General features: G+C 35.3%; 1 protein-coding gene across 6 annotated transcripts in view; it reads left to right on the forward strand.

Annotated features, from left to right (window-relative positions):
- The window catches only part of ZMYND8 (zinc finger MYND-type containing 8), a 104,214-nt gene that overhangs the window by 54,829 nt on the left and 33,319 nt on the right, over positions 1-16,066 (forward strand). For 4 of the 6 annotated variants that reach the window (XM_083357470.1, XM_083357469.1, XM_083357472.1 and 1 more), the window contains 5 exons: positions 10,641-10,859; positions 12,253-12,366; positions 13,230-13,322; positions 14,479-14,566; positions 15,766-15,821. In XM_083357470.1, coding sequence (XP_083213596.1) covers positions 10,641-10,859; positions 12,253-12,366; positions 13,230-13,322; positions 14,479-14,566; positions 15,766-15,821 — 570 coding nt within the window. Of the gene's footprint in view, positions 1-7,442; positions 7,627-10,640; positions 10,884-12,252; positions 12,367-13,229; positions 13,323-14,478; positions 14,567-15,765; positions 15,822-16,066 lie in introns of those variants that run through there. The other 2 variants (XM_083357471.1, XM_083357474.1) reach the window with 2 other exon arrangements.

Consider the following 16,066-nt stretch of genomic DNA (forward strand, 5'->3'; position numbering starts at 1 on the left):
TTATTATTATTGCCTCCAAAAGAGGCACCAGGTCTTATTTTTAGAGTAGGCATTTCCTCACCTCTGGCACCAACAGCCCCACCCAGCTGGTCCACTTCTTCTGGACCAGAATGAATGAATGCATTCATTCGGGCTTGCATTTTGCAGTCAGGTCTTTCCAGAAGGCCTAAGCAGCCGAGTACCGAGCTATGGATTCAATCCATAGCTTGGTGCTCAGCTGCTGAGGCCTTGCAGAACTGAGCTATGGATTGAATCCATAGCTCGGTTCTTGGCTGCACAGGCCTTCCGGAAAGCCCTGTGACTGAGAAATGCAGGCCTGGCTGCAGAAGAGCCTCAGAAGAAGAAGAGGGCCGACAAGGAGAGGCCTGACTGCAAGGTACGTTTGTGTGGGGCGGGTGGGGCAGCTCCACACCCCCACCTGCGCCCTAGCTTGATTTTTAGGTGTGTGCCTCGCTCCAAAACTAGGGCTTATTTTTTGGGATAGGGTTTATATTAGGCCCACCCCCGAAAATTAAGCTAGGGTTTATTGTTGGTGTAGGCCTTACTTTTGGGGAAACATAGTAGCTTTATTAATAAAATTTTAAAACAGCCCTTTTGCCGTTTTCAGCATCAGCTCTTGGCTATCACTACTAAGGAGACTGCTTCATTGAATGAATTGGATTTTTAAATCCTCCTTAAAAGCATTAATATTATGTTAATAGAAATTAAAAGTCTGACAATAACAGTAAAAATATTAGCCCACATTAGAGTTAACACAGCAATTTTTCAACTTATAAAACAAGTTGGCTAAAATCAATATCAGAACCTGGGGGAAGATCACAAATTACCCTGCCCCTGGTTCTGCTGAAAAAGTTAGGTAGTTATATTAAGATTGGATCTGTGTGGACTTTAGGAGGTAGTTATATTAAGATTGGATCTGTGTGGATTTTAGGAGGAATGCTATTGCATATGGTAGGTTTTTTTAAATAAAGTTATCACTCTAATGATCTTGTTAGTGTACAAAATAAAGTAATACAAAAGTTCAATATGTTCGTCGTTCACTATATTTCAACACACATTAGCAATAACTATCAAGAATGTATGTGCAATATTCATTTTGGTTAGCCTCAGGGTCATTGCTGGACAATAAAAATGATCAATGATTTTGCAAAAATGCAAGTATAGATTTTTAATTTAAGCTCAGATCAAGATTTTTACATTTTTGCAATCCAATCAGCTAAGGGTAGTATTTTATTCTGAATGAATTAATAAAGCCATTCTGAAGCTGCATATGTTACTTGTTATAGTAGAACTAATATTAAAAGAGATCCTTGGGCAAGACAGCTGAACTAGTTACTTGGTGCCCTAGTAGAAAAATTGAGCACCATTGTTGGATCATCTATAATTTTTAAGGCTGTGGATCAACAAATAAACTGTTATAGGATCAGGTGGACTCAAGGGCTCTTTCATTCCAGAACTATACAGATACCTGGCTTCAGAGGATAAAATATGTTTGGTACATTATACGTCACTTCTTGAGAACACCATAACACATCTGCATCTTTTCCTAAGTTTGGTGCCTGCCCTCCAAAACGTAGTATGCAATCCCTGGTAAATGCACATTTGGCTTAAGATATTTCCAACAGGTGGTACTTGTACTTACATTCATGAACCAAAAGATATTTTGTTTTTCAAATCCAGTTCTCTGCACAGGTCCACTTTATTTCTTTGATGTGTCCTCAGAAAATCTGAAAAATATCCCAATCCTGAGAAATGCAAAATGTTCCTTCCCCTGCCAGCTGTCAAGCCCTGGATGCTGTTTCTGCTCTGAAACAAGCAACAGTGTTCCCACCATGAAACCTAACTGTTACAGTGATGCTTTGCCCATCTGGTTTTGTATGTGGATCCATATATGGTGAGGTTCAGGTACAGCCAAAAGTATTAGTGCCCCTCAACCTTTCACCAAAGAATACCTCAACCTTTGCCCAAAGTGTGCACCATATGAACTAAAGAATGGTAGATGCCATATACTTTATTTCACAGCAAATTGGGATTTTCTGGGGAAAACTTTTGGGTACATTTGGAAATCAAACGACTCTTAATTCTCTGCTTAATTGTGTACCATCAAATTGGTATTGATTTTTAGTGACTCCATAGGCTCCAGAACAATCTGTCCCCAAGTTGACTCTTCGGGTCCTTCTAACAATACACTCATTATCACTGTAATTGAGTGCCAACCATCTTGCTGCTGATCATTGTCCTCTTCTCTTTCCTTTATTTATTTATCAAACTTGTATGCCACCCATCTGGCCAAAGGTGACTCCTTCCAGCCTTCCCAACATTATAGACTTACCAAAGGAGCTGGTGTTTTCATATGTGCCGGAATATGATGAATTAGTTCTTCATAGTACACTATTACTGATATTTTTAAAAGAGTGTCATGGAAGGAGCAGCATATAATAATTGCAACTTGTAGTATAAAGTTAAAATTTGCCATGGGAAGTCTCCATTGTCCACTAATGGGTAACTGTTGTTTATATTTATGCAATATTTATATACTAGTCTTTTTGAATCATGCCCATAGCATTTGAAAGCTATGCAAAACAACAAGGAAAACTAAAAATAATTTACAGGACCTACCTACTTGAGATTGTCTCTTCCTGATGGTGTCTACCCATCCAGTTAGATCCAGTAAGAGGTATTTTTTATTTATTCCTAAAATTTATTGGTTGCCCACCTTACAATAAGGGTGGATTACAGTCATTAAAATATGTTTACAAATATACATTAAAATATAAATAAATTCAACCATTAAAATCTAAGGACATGTGGGAAGGGCACGATGAAGTGGGACGAGGTGGGATTTTATTCCCCCAGAGATTAGACTAGCCCCAATCCTGCTGGCTTTTCACAGGGAATTAAAAACCTGGTTTTGCCATCAAGCTGGAACCCTAATAGTATGGCTGAACCCGTTTCTTGGTCATGGTTACACTGAAAGTGTGATGTCATGATAATTCTCAGCTATTTTATTTATGTTGTTTCCAATATTTTTCTTGCTTTTTATTCTACTTTAATTGTTAGTTCCCTAGAATCATGTTTGCAAGATGGGTGGACATATAAATTTATTAAATAAATAATGACATTAACCTAGTCAGATTAATACTACCTGTTATCTGTCACATTTATCTTCATTAGTTCTCAAATTTTAATATTACAAAAAAAAAGTCTACACTCCTGTGTCATGTTGTCCTTATTTATTTTTATTTCTCTTTCTAAGCTTGTCTGGAACATTGCAACCTTTTTGCATAATATTTTTGGGGTCTATAATTTAGTTACATTTTTCATCATATTATAGCTTTACAGCATTTTTGAAGTCCAACGATTGCAACTCCTTACATGATACTGTGTATGGTACCATACATTTGAAAAAAAATCTCTGTCAGTTTTATTTATAGTCATCTTCAGATTGAATTTTTCACAGTTAAAAAAGGTGCCCTCTTATTTCCATTAGATAAACTTAAAAAATTGGCAGGAGATACAAGAGACTTTTTAAAAAAAAGATTTAAAAAAAAACAAGTTGGCCATGTTACAGGCACTAGCAGCACTGATTGAATGCTTAAAGGTAATCAAGATTACTATCTGAATTGCACCCAGAAGTATTTTTTAAGCCAATATGATTCTTTGTATGAGCAGATAATATCTCAATAACATGTTTTACTTAACTCTCTGGCTGCTGGATTTTGCATCAGCTGAAATTTCTGGACACTTTTCAGTGGCAGTCCCTAAAGCATATAGAAAGGTAACTTAAAGATATCAGTTACAATGTCCACATCTGATACATCTTTCAATGAAGATAACATCTGCCTACTTCCAGTGGCTAATATAGTCATTTATTTTGAGATGAAACATAAAACAATAGTAATGTTGAACAGATTTCCCAAGGTTCATTTTAAACTTAATCCAATATAATTTTAGGTATTGGGATTGTAGCAATTTAAACAATCATGTAATTTATTAGATGATTACATTGCGTTAAAAAGACTGGAAGTATGTAAGAGATGTTGGATACTGTTTCTATCTTGTTTTCTTACTTGAAAAGCTGAATATGTCAAATCTCAGGTGGGATCTTTTAATTTTGCTGAAGATAATGTGAATGAAGAACCCTCTAAAGACTAATTAGGAGTTTCTTTTAATTGGAATTGTGAGACCATTTTATTTTACTGCTGCTTGATCAAGGCTTCTATCAAAGTTTTATCAGTTTTCTATTCTCCACTATTGCTAGTTATTTTAGAGTACGTTTTTAGAAGTTCTACCATATTTTGGAATGCCATATGATAAAAATAATGACAGTCTAAAGATTATTTTTGCTAGGATTATATTTTATTGTATTATTTCCTAAAAGCATTATTAATCTTAATGTGTACATTTTCTTCTTGTATATGATTTACATATATATATATATATATATATATATATATATATATATATATATATATATATATGTAAAAGGAATTTCATGTGCTAATGAAATGATAGTGGGAGGTTGGAATATATCCTCACTCAAATTCAAATAGCTTTACCAACTGTCCAGTCTTTGAGCAACTTTTACATTAAAAAAGAATTAGTTTAATATAGCAATTTGTTATGGAGTGGGGGAACAATAGGAAAATAAAACAGCATATCAAATTAAAAGTTTTGCATAATTCTGTGACTTAAGATAATTTGTCCACCTGATATGTGAGTGTAAGGTTACTATCCTTTAAAAAGTAATTCAGGTAGTCCTCAACTTACGACCATAATGGAACCTGACCATTATGATCATAAGTTGTGATGATTGTAAAACAGGTCATCATGTGACTGATGCCCCTTTTTTGTGACGGTCGTTGAGCAAATGTCCAGTCATTAAGCAAACCAATTGTTCACCGTGGGGCTTTTTTCCCCAAAAAACCAATTTTTGGCAAAAATGTAAAGCACAGTCACATGACCCCAATATGCTGCAAATGGCCATAAATGCTACTGAAAATGAGAGACTGAGCAACTGCTCACATAATGACCATAATGGATTAATTAGATTGCACTTGGAAAAGGCAGTCCTGAAAGTACTGGAAGAGCTAAGCCATAAAGAAGTTATGGACTTGAAATGGAGTCTTATTGGATGCCAGTGCAAAGCCTGCTATTTCTATGAAATTCTGAGGTCCAGAATTTTAAATCTCTTGTGAGTATTCATTAGTGACTATGAATGCAAGGCTACCATTGGCAATTAATAGCAGTTAGATCATCCAAGAGCTTGTTTAGAGTGATTATCTTAGCAAAATAAAAAGTATCCAACACCATATTTTTGAACAGTGAGCCAATTATGTCCCCATTGATTCTGATATCTGTTATCTAGTTTAAAAAATTTGAGGGATATTTTTCCTTGAAAACTCTTCACAATTAATCTTCAAGCAGCTTTAGGATTTCTCTGCAACAAATTCGTAATCATTTAAAGAAAACCTCCAAATATAAGTTACTGCGTATTGTGGATAGAACTTGATTTCCTTTAATGACAGTAAAAAATATTGCTTGTGGTTAAGAGTGGTTTTTTTTTGAACTTTTACATTCCAACCACTTAATTGCTGTTAACTGTTCGGATTATCATGGGTAAAGCAATTCTTTAATTAAATTTTAGGTATCTGGTATAAACTGTACTGGTAGTTCCAAGTTAAGAACAGAATCTCAGTAGTACTGCAGCAGAATAATTTAATATAATAATAAAATTCTCAAAGTGAGCAGAATAATAATAACCCTATTTATTTGATTGGATAATTTATAAGATGAAAGAAATTAAAGAGGTTATTAGCCAGATATTTGGGCTATGTCTATCAGTATACAGCATGTACAAGAAAGATTTTTTTTCTTAAAATGGTTTTAATACACTTGGAGGAGATTTATATAGTTGAAAGCACAGATAAGAAAGAAATGACCAAATGGTGCAAATGGCTATGGAAAAGTATGGATGCATTGGAAGATTAGCTGGGGAGATTAGTTGATGCTTCAGATAAGCTGTTTGGTAAATGTAATCCTTTTCCTAATGCTTAAATAGCATTATTTATTCTCTTTCCTTTTCTTTCCTTTCTTGTTATTTTCCTGACCTCATTTCTGCCTAATTTCCCACTTTTTCTTTCCTTCGTGGATATTCCTTCCACCTACTGCTTATTCTGTATTAATTTTGTGACTTTCATTTGTTTTACTGTATTTTGGGTAGAAGACGATATGTGTCAGACTAACTTGAAAATAATAATAAACTATATGCTGCACATGAACCAGAGCCATTATTAGGACCTACCTTGTGGCAGTTGGGGTGGTGAAATATAACTATTTCTCTGCCCTTGTTGCCCAGTGGCTGTATTTGGGTGACTTGGTTGCTCTGCGGAGGGAACAATACTGAGTTTCATCTAAAGTGTCACTATGAAGAATATGCTATGCAAAGTCGGTCATATTTGTTCAATGTTGGACTCTAGCTTTGTAGCAAAATAAATGGAGGTGGTGGGTCCTATGTCACGCATAGTTTGAGCCCATGGAACCTTAGGAAGTGGACAGAACCTGCTCAGCTGCTACTGTGTTTTTTCGAAAATAAGACCCAGCCTTATAATTTTTTGTCCTCCAAAAGAGGCATTAGGTCTTATTTTGGGGGGGATATCTTATTTTTTTCCAGGAGCTGCCCCATGCACCCCACACCCACTTACCATGCCGCAGGACTACTGCCACTGCCACAGCAGCACAGCAGTAAGGTGCATTGCGCCATCACGAGGCTTGCCGTGCTGCAGACGCTGCTGCCGTGAGGTGCGTCCTGCTGCTGTTGCCATTGCCACCATAAGACACATCCTCATGCTGGTAGGGGCAAGGGCGGGACGCACCTTGCCGTGGTGGCAACAGTGTAACACACCACAGTGGCGCGATGCACCTCATGGTAGCAAGATGTGCTTCGCAGTGGCGGCAACAGTGGGATGCATCTTGCAATGGCAACGGCAGCATGACATGCCTTGTGGCAGCAGCAGGAACCCTGCAGCACAGTAAGCGGGTTTGGGGTGCATGGGGCAGCTCCTCCTCCCCCCGCTTCATCTCATGTCTTAGCAAATAAGTAGGGCTTATTTTCAGAGTAGGGCTTATACACGCCCCAACCCCCCCAAATCTTATTTTGGAGGTAGGTCTTATTTTCAGGGAAACACGGTAGTTCAGCCACTTGTGTGTTAAATCCGTGCTCCTCTTAGCTAATTAAATCTGTGTGGGTCTAAGTGATAGGCAATTCCTTAAGAATTAACTTTTAAAGAAGCAATGGTGGGCCCCCTCCTCAAAGGACCATCACTTGGCCCAGGTTGTCCTGACAGCTTTCGTTCGTTCTCCAATCTCCTTTTTCTAGGCAAGCTGGTGGAGAGACTGGTCACATAACATCTTCATAAAACCCTGAATAAGATGGATTTTCTAGACACCTTTCAGTTGGGGTTCACACTGGGGTTTGGGACTGAGAAGGCATTGATTGTACTCATGGATGATCTCTGGCAGGAGCGAGATGGAGGTAGTGCATCCATCCTGGCTCTTCTGGACCTCTCAGCGGTGTTCAATACCATTGATCATGATATCTTTCTGGGCTGGTTTCAGGAATTGATGGTGTGTGGCACTGTATTGTGATAGTTTTCCTCCTTCCTCAGGGTTCTGTTTTCTCTCCCCTTCTATTTAGTATTTACATGAGGCCGCTGTTGAGGTGATCCATTGATTTGGGATGAGATATTAATATGCTGATGATACCCAGCTTTATATCTCTATCCCAGGGCCTTTGAGAGATGCTGTGGATGTCCTATCCCAGTATCTGGAGGCTTTGGGTGACTGGATGGGTGATACAAACTCCGACTCAACTCTGGCAAAATGGAGTGGCTGTGAGTATTGGGACAAGGAGACAAGGTTCTGTCATGTTTAGTTCTGGATGGGGTTACACTACCTGAGACAAACCCTGTGTGCAATCTGGTGCCCTCCTGAACTACCACTCCTGCTTAAAGAGCAGGTGGCAGGCATGGCTAGGAGAGCCTTTGCACATCTTTGGGTGGTGTGCAAGTGGCACCCATATCTGGACCAGGAGGCCCTGCTCACAGTAATTCATGCCCTTGTAACCTCTCATTTAGACTACTGTAACACACTCACTATACATGGGGCTGTCCCTGAAGAACATTCAGAATCTTCTTCTAGTGCAGAATATGGCTGCATAGATAGTAAAGAGTGCCAGATGTATAGCCCATATAGTACCACTTCTGCCTGAGCTGCATTGGTTACTGGTATACCAGGTGCAATTCAAAGTGGTGGTTGTCACGTTTAAAGCTCTATATGCCTTGGGACTGGGGTACCTCTTTTCCCAAGGGTTCAACCCGATTTGGCAGAGTGGACATGCTGCAGATCCTGTCAGCCAAAGGGTGTCAAATCATGAGACCTAGAAGACGGGTTTTATTTATTTTTATTTATTTTATTTGATTTGTATACCACCCTTCTCCCGAAGGACTCAGGGCGGTGAACAGGGACATAAATATCAAAATGCCCAAATACAGAAATTGAAAACAAATTAAACCCTAGTGCCCAAATGCAGAAGATAAATTACATTAAAACAATAATTAAAACAAAACCCATCAGACCAGGCCGGATTGTTCAAACAGATAGGTTTTTAGGTCGCGTTGGAAGGAGCGAAGGTCGGGTTATTTCCGCAAATACCAAATTTTATTTGTGTGTGTGTGTGTGTATGTATGATGTTTTTATTTTTTTATTTTATTGTTTTAAAATGTTTTTAGCGTTTTAATTGTAATATTTTTTAAAATTGTAAGCCAACCAGAATCATTGACTGAGATGGGCATCTGCAGAAATTGAATAAATAAATACATAAAAATATTGCATGATCAAGCTGGAACCTTGAGTTCAGATTATCTCTAAAAAAGATGCTAAGAGTAAAGGGAGGGCATTTTTTTTTTAAAAAATATGACTTAAAAAGTCATTTTACTGTCAACAGAACACATCCAATTTATCTGAAATGCAGGTCCTCATTTTATCAGAAGGTACTACGGTACCTGTAGATTTATCCATTTCTGCCAGATCACTATAAGCTAAATTATAACAGATTATAGATTTTTACATTGTAGGCAAACTGTATAAATCTAGAGTTTAAAATAATGGTGCAAGACATTGCTGCATACAGTATTCACACTTGGGCTATCTTTCAGTAGATGATAGAGTAGTTGTCAGAGTACTTCTGGAAAGGATTGTAAGTAAAAAGTGTATTTGAGGGGACAGTCTTACCAATTATGTTGAGCTATTAACTTGGCTAAATTTATTTTTATTTTTTTATTTTATTTTAATACCATTTATATCCCGCCCTTCTCCGAAGACTCAGGGCGGCTTACAATTTAAAGCACAAATCAATGTGCTTAGCAATAGCATTCATTCTATGTATATGTATATTGTTAATAGAAAGTAAGTGATACTGTAGCGATTCTTCAATTGTTCCTTGAAACAAAACAAATTTCTCAATACTGTAGTATTCAATATAATTATGTTCTCTTAACAGAACTAATTCTAAATATATTTTGTCTTTTAAAAGGAAGCCAATGTATCATTATTATGTGCTTATGATATATGTTAGCAATTCATCTGACTGTGCAATTCCTTTGGTAAAAGAGTTTTACTTATAGAAACATGAATGATAAATTAGCTAAATAAATTATACAGCTTGGGCTTTCTGGATTTCTGTAATAGAGGTTGTTAGATTTAAAACATTACCTAATTATGCATACTGTTTGGAAAAACAGTTGTATTTTCCTATTTTCAATGGAATAGCACATCTGTCACTTTCTCTCTCTCTGTCTCTCTCTCTCTCTCTCTCTCTCTCTCTCTCTCTCACACACACACACACACACACACACAGAGTCTGCATTTAATATATTTGTAAGATTGGGTGCACAGATAAGGAGGCTGTAGATGGTTGTGCAAACAGCCAGCTGAAAGTTATTCCTTTTATCCTTGAAAAAAATCATTTCCTTGCCAGTTCTCAGGAAAGAAATTAGGAAGAAATTAAGAAAGTCTCTTTCCTAATGTATTATGGGATAAATCAGTTCTCAGAGAAAAATAGTTCAGCTGCAATATTCTTGTAACTAGCTTTAGTCTCAGTAAATATTTTAAAAGAAGATTCATTGTGAACGTTACTTTGAAATAATTATTTCAATCCATCTCACAACCGCTGGCTCCATCTTTTTCCAGTGGCCACTTTTCACATTGAGAGGAAATTTAATTATATGTGTGGTCAGTTATAGAAGTTTCTGATCCAGATCAATTCTACATGGTATAAAGAATAAAGACCTCTTCATCTATCCCTAAATACTGATTATTTTTTAAAATGCCGCAAAATTTCTAAGCAAATGAATAATGGTTCATGTAGTTTGCTTCTAGTTGAAGATCCAGTGGATCTGATTTGGAAAAAAGTATTTACTTTAGTGAATATAAGCTTTGTTTTCAAAAACTCATGGTGTGCTGAATGAAAGTTGGAACTACATAAACATTAGGTGGGGGCTGATTGGTCATATTTGCTTATTTTAATTTTAAAATACAAATTTGTTTTGAAACCAAACCTGTCTTTCTTGCCTACATTTCAGTCAGAACTAAGACATGGTCCGTTTTACTATATGAAGCAGCCACTCACCACAGACCCTGTTGATGTTGTACCGCAGGATGGACGGAATGATTTCTATTGCTGGGTTTGTCATCGGGAAGGCCAAGTCCTCTGCTGTGAACTCTGCCCTCGGGTTTATCACGCTAAGTGTCTGAAACTGACAGCGGAGCCAGAGGGGGATTGGTTTTGCCCAGAATGTGAGGTATGAGGCCCATATTTGTTTCTCTGCTCCTAATTTCTCACTTTCTAGAAAATGGTTCTCTTATCATTGACTTTGACTGTGTAGTCATGTCTTGAAAAGATAGCTTAATGTAAATAATCATACAAATTAAGGCCTTTACCATATTTAGCAGTTTTATGTTTTGTTATGATGTTGGTTTTTTATTCACAATTTATTTTTTAGGCTCATTGGATTTGCTTTGTCAGATACCATGGAGAAGGGCAGCATGTGAATGAGAAAGCAGAGGATATTAAGATTACATGCTATCATGATAAAATGTTTTACTCTGGCATTTTCATAATTTTATTTTGAAAATATTCGTTTTGTGTATTAAGTGTATATTGTACAGTGTGAAAACATTTCAGAAAAAAGTAGTTTCCAGAACATTTAAAATAACCATTTAAAAGACAAGTTTTAAGTTGTTGAGTTTGTAAGATTATAAGGAATGTGAACAGAGAACAACATAATAGATTTTCTCAAAACATGCTAGATATGACTAATAATTTGCCTCATACAAAATCTGCTAATTGTTGCCACTATCTTTAAAAATAAATAGGGTTATTTTTAGAAAAAATACATTTAGGGTTCTTGTATTTATCGACTGTTTAAGTTTATATGCTGTGAGACATGAGTCAAAGAATTGATATTGCCAATCAAGCATTTTCTTCCACTTTATATAGACAACTATGCTACCTTATTTTAAATTCAGTTTTATATGTATTGTATTTATTTTGTACATGTTGTATCTTCCACTTACCAAAAACAAACAATGAAGAATTCTAGGCCATGGACATGCTCAAGAAAGAAAGTTAGATTGGGATAATAAGTTGATTAGATCCAGACGTGATCACTCTCAAAATATTCATTGAAACTACTAAGATTTAAGGAGGTAGTAGTTCCACTGATTTCAACATAATCAAATATAGATTAAGGCTATGCATCTCAGTATATATAATTCATTGCCTTATGGGCCTTTAAAATCAGTCAAGAAGATAATGAAGTGAATGTGAAGCCTGCCTGCTTCCAGTCATGCTAGATTTGTGATGGATCATCCCTGTAGTTTTATTGCCAAGAATAAACAAGTAGCTTGTCACTCTTGATTTCCCAGTCTGTTTTATAGACTGTTTTAAGTTTTCCTAGTGGTCTGCCATCCAAATACTAACTAGATGAGACCCTACTTATCTTTTTCATATTGGTCAGACGCATCCATGTACAAAACATTTATACTCCACCCTGGAGAAATAACACAGTATTTTCATGAACATGGATATCTGGTATTCATAATTCCACATAATGTAAAATAAATTTCAATGTTTGCTTTTGCATGTAAAAATTATTATTAAGAATTTTCAGTATTTTTGATTTTTATTTTTAGAAAATTACTGTAGCAGAATGCATAGAAACACAGAGTAAAGCTATGACAATGCTCACTATTGAACAGCTATCCTACTTGCTCAAGTTTGCACTACAAAAAATGAAACAGCCAGGGGTAAGAAGATATCTGTTGATATTTGACTCTTCTGTGTATTATTGCTTGTTTGAAAATAAATTGTCTTTAGATATCTAGTTATATAGTATGTGTTAACATTGTACAATGTCTGTCTGTCTCTATCATCCATCTATCCTGCTGCTCATCTTGCTGAGGCAATTCTAGACAGCTTATACTTATTCAGTAAAAATACCATATAAAACATTAAAAAATAAATAATAAATAAATAAATTTAAAATTCAGTTAAAATTGGCTTGACCAAGATGAAGAGGAAGAGCATTGTTAGATCTGCTGTTTGTTTGTCAATGTTTTAAAACATTGTTTTAAATTGTTTAAACATTGTTTTAAAACAATGTTTTAAAACACATAGATATAGACCTGGGAGAGACTCTAAATATGAATGTGTTAAAGTTGCATTAATTTTGTAATACATATATGTGAACATGTGACAATTATAGGGAGTCCTCACTTAACAACCATAATTGGGACTGGCAACATGGTCATCATCATGTAACTTTGCTATGCTGTAACAGTCATATGTCTCAGGACTGGTTGAAAAGTAACTTTCAGTGCTTTTGTAATTTTGAACTGGCTAGTTCTTAAAAGCAGACTACCTGTGCAGTAAGTTCTCATTTGGCCATGAATTGAGACTAGTGAATGCCTAGTGATTATAATATTGAAGTCTGATTTTCAAGCTTTTACCTGATTAAATTTAAATAAATGATTCTTGCTCAATTTGATTGATTAGCTAGATTGCAAACATAATCACCCTGGTTTTGACACATTATTTGTTTTTAAGCAATATAGTTGTTTCTAGAAAGATTTATATTGTAACTGTAATTGTTTTGTGTTTATTGAAACAGACAGAGCCATTTCAAAAGCCAGTTTCACTGGACCAGCATCCAGATTATGCAGAATACATCTTTCATCCAATGGACCTTTGTACGTTAGAAAAGGTTTGTAAGACAGGAAGGAGATTATTCCGCTTCATGAGATCATTGTTAATTTTTTTCAATTTATCTCTCACAGAAACAGTGAAGATTTTGTTGATGTGATAAATAAGGGCTCTTTCAAATGTGTGAAGTTCATTAAGTGAAAATATGGAGTTGGAAGGGAGCTTAGTTTACTGTTCATTTAATCTAACCCCTTTGGGTTAGATTTGGAGGTTCTGTTTGGCCATCTCTGACTAATGATCAAGACCTTAGTAAGGATCTCTTCCAAAGGGGACTCAATCACTTCCTGTAGCAACTTATACCACTGGTTGACAGATTGTATAAATAAAAAAATATTCCTTTGACATCTAGCCTCAATTTCCTTTCTTATACCAATCCATTGGTTCTGGTCCTGCCTTATGGGGCAATAGAGAATGTCCACTTCTTGCTGTATGTGGAAGTCTTCTTAATTATTGTGATATGTCCCCACAGTTGTCTCTTTTGCAGGACAAACATTCTTAGAACCTTTAACCTAGGGGCAGTTAGTTGTTTAGTTTCAAGAAGTATATCATTTTTGCTTTTATCAAAGAGCATTCTGCTTTTATTACGTTTTGGAAATAAGTGCATGCAAAGTTTCTAAGAGTGGGAGAGGCAAAGAGTAATTGCATAATTTAATTTAACTATAGAGGGCATTCAAATATCTGTTTCATAGAATCAATTTTGAGGCTGGCTACCTGTGAACATTTTTATATTTTAAGTGACATAATTTAAAAAGAAAGTATCTGTGATTCTTTTTTTCCTCAAGTGTATTATGGTACTCTGTTCCATGTTCAAAGTAGATTTTCATGTATAAGAAAGAAATGACCATAACAATATGTTTCAAAATTCCTATAATTTGGTCAAGTTTCAGTAATTATATTTGATATGCTGTAATTATATTCCAACAACGTTGGTAGCCAAAATGGCACCTAATTGATTATATTGAGGTTTATAATATCTAGCTTTTTGAAAACTCATTCCTGAATCTAATGTCTACTCCCAGTTCATGATTATTTCAATTGTAATCTTTCCATTCATTTATTTTGAATAAAAGTATTAAGAAAATTAGATATAGTAGATAGCTTCTGGATTTAGATATTATTTCCTCATTTTAATACAATGTTTATATTATCTTTTCCAGAATGTTAAAAAGAAGATGTATGGTTGCACTGAAGCCTTTCTGGCTGATGCCAAATGGATTTTGCACAATTGCATTATTTACAATGGGGGTATGTATATGCGTATTTCCTTGAAGGTACAGATAGTCCTCACTTAATGACCACAATTGGGACCAGTAACTCCACTGGTAAGAGATGCAGTCATTAAGGAAGATGTCATGTCAACCTGACAAACTTGTGACTTCACTTCTGTTGTCATTAAATGAGGTATCGTGTAACCATAACTTGTGATTTTATTGCTGGTTTCTCTGTTGACTTTTCTTTTCAGAATCTGGCTGTGAAATCCAAATATGGTGATCATGTAACCCTGGGGGAAGCTGTAAAGTTCATAAATGCAAGGACCAATTGTAATGTTACTTATTCAGCATTCCTCTAACTTTGAATAGTCATTAAACAAGGCAGTCAATAAGCAAGGAAAACTTGCAATTAATTTTTATACAATAAATGGAAGTAAATGACCCAAAGGTTTCAAGTAGAAAGAACACAAATCTTTTCAAATATTTAGTAATGAAAGTAGTGTGTTTTCCTCAAGTTCCCCCCTCCCCCCTCCCGAAAAAAAATAGGCTTTTGGGATGCAAAACTTTCCCAAATCAATCTGCTTTTCCCCACATCATAAAATCCTCTATCAGTAGAAGGAAACAAGTTGAATACAGCCCTAAGAGTTAAATGTATCCCTTTCCATTCTCTCTTTCAATTTAAGAATCTTTTAGATAAGATGGGACAATAAATATTTAATATTTTTAGTTGAGATTCTATAAACAGGTCTTTGAAAATAGCTTTTTCACATTGAGGTTTTATATTGAGATTAATCCTGTGTGTGCCTTATATTAATGTATAAACTGAAATATTTTATATCTCCTTTACAATAATGCTATCATTTGCAAATCTAAATAATAAAATCAGGTGTGATAACTATTAAGATATGTTCTTTTAAATTTGGGTTGAAAAGGTGCATTCAAAATGATTTCTCTGGGAATGCTACAAGGTAACACTAAAGAAAACATTACCTAATTATAAGTTCAATAAGAATGAATACTTGTGAAATGTGGCTCTATTACATCTGGATTTACGAATGATTTACTTTTATGACTTGCCATTTCTACTGGCTAGATTCAAGATTTATATTTAATTAATTTCGCCTTTTGAAACATGCATGTCAAACTGAATATGTTTACACTCTAGATAACACAAATAATAAGCATCTTTTGTAACAGATTTAATTAGACATCTGTACTTCCCTGTTTCCCCAGGAAATCACAAATTGACACAAACAGCAAAAGTCATAATTAAAATCTGTGAACATGAGGTATGTATTTCCAAGTTAGCATTTATTTTTATTATACTAATTTAACCAACAATTTTATGTAATGCTAAGAAAACTAGAAATCATAGTTTGAGTATTTTTATTACATAAAATGAAGTAGAATTTCAAAATTTCAGCAACTGAATAATCTGTATTCCAGTTTTTAGATTGCAATCCTCTACTCATGTATCTAAAAGAACAAAGTCTATAAATAAAGTATTTCTGCATAGACATATATGGAATACTTG

This window comes from Vipera ursinii, assembly GCF_947247035.1.
Source record: "Vipera ursinii genome assembly, chromosome: 3".
Taxonomy (NCBI): domain Eukaryota; kingdom Metazoa; phylum Chordata; class Lepidosauria; order Squamata; family Viperidae; genus Vipera; species Vipera ursinii.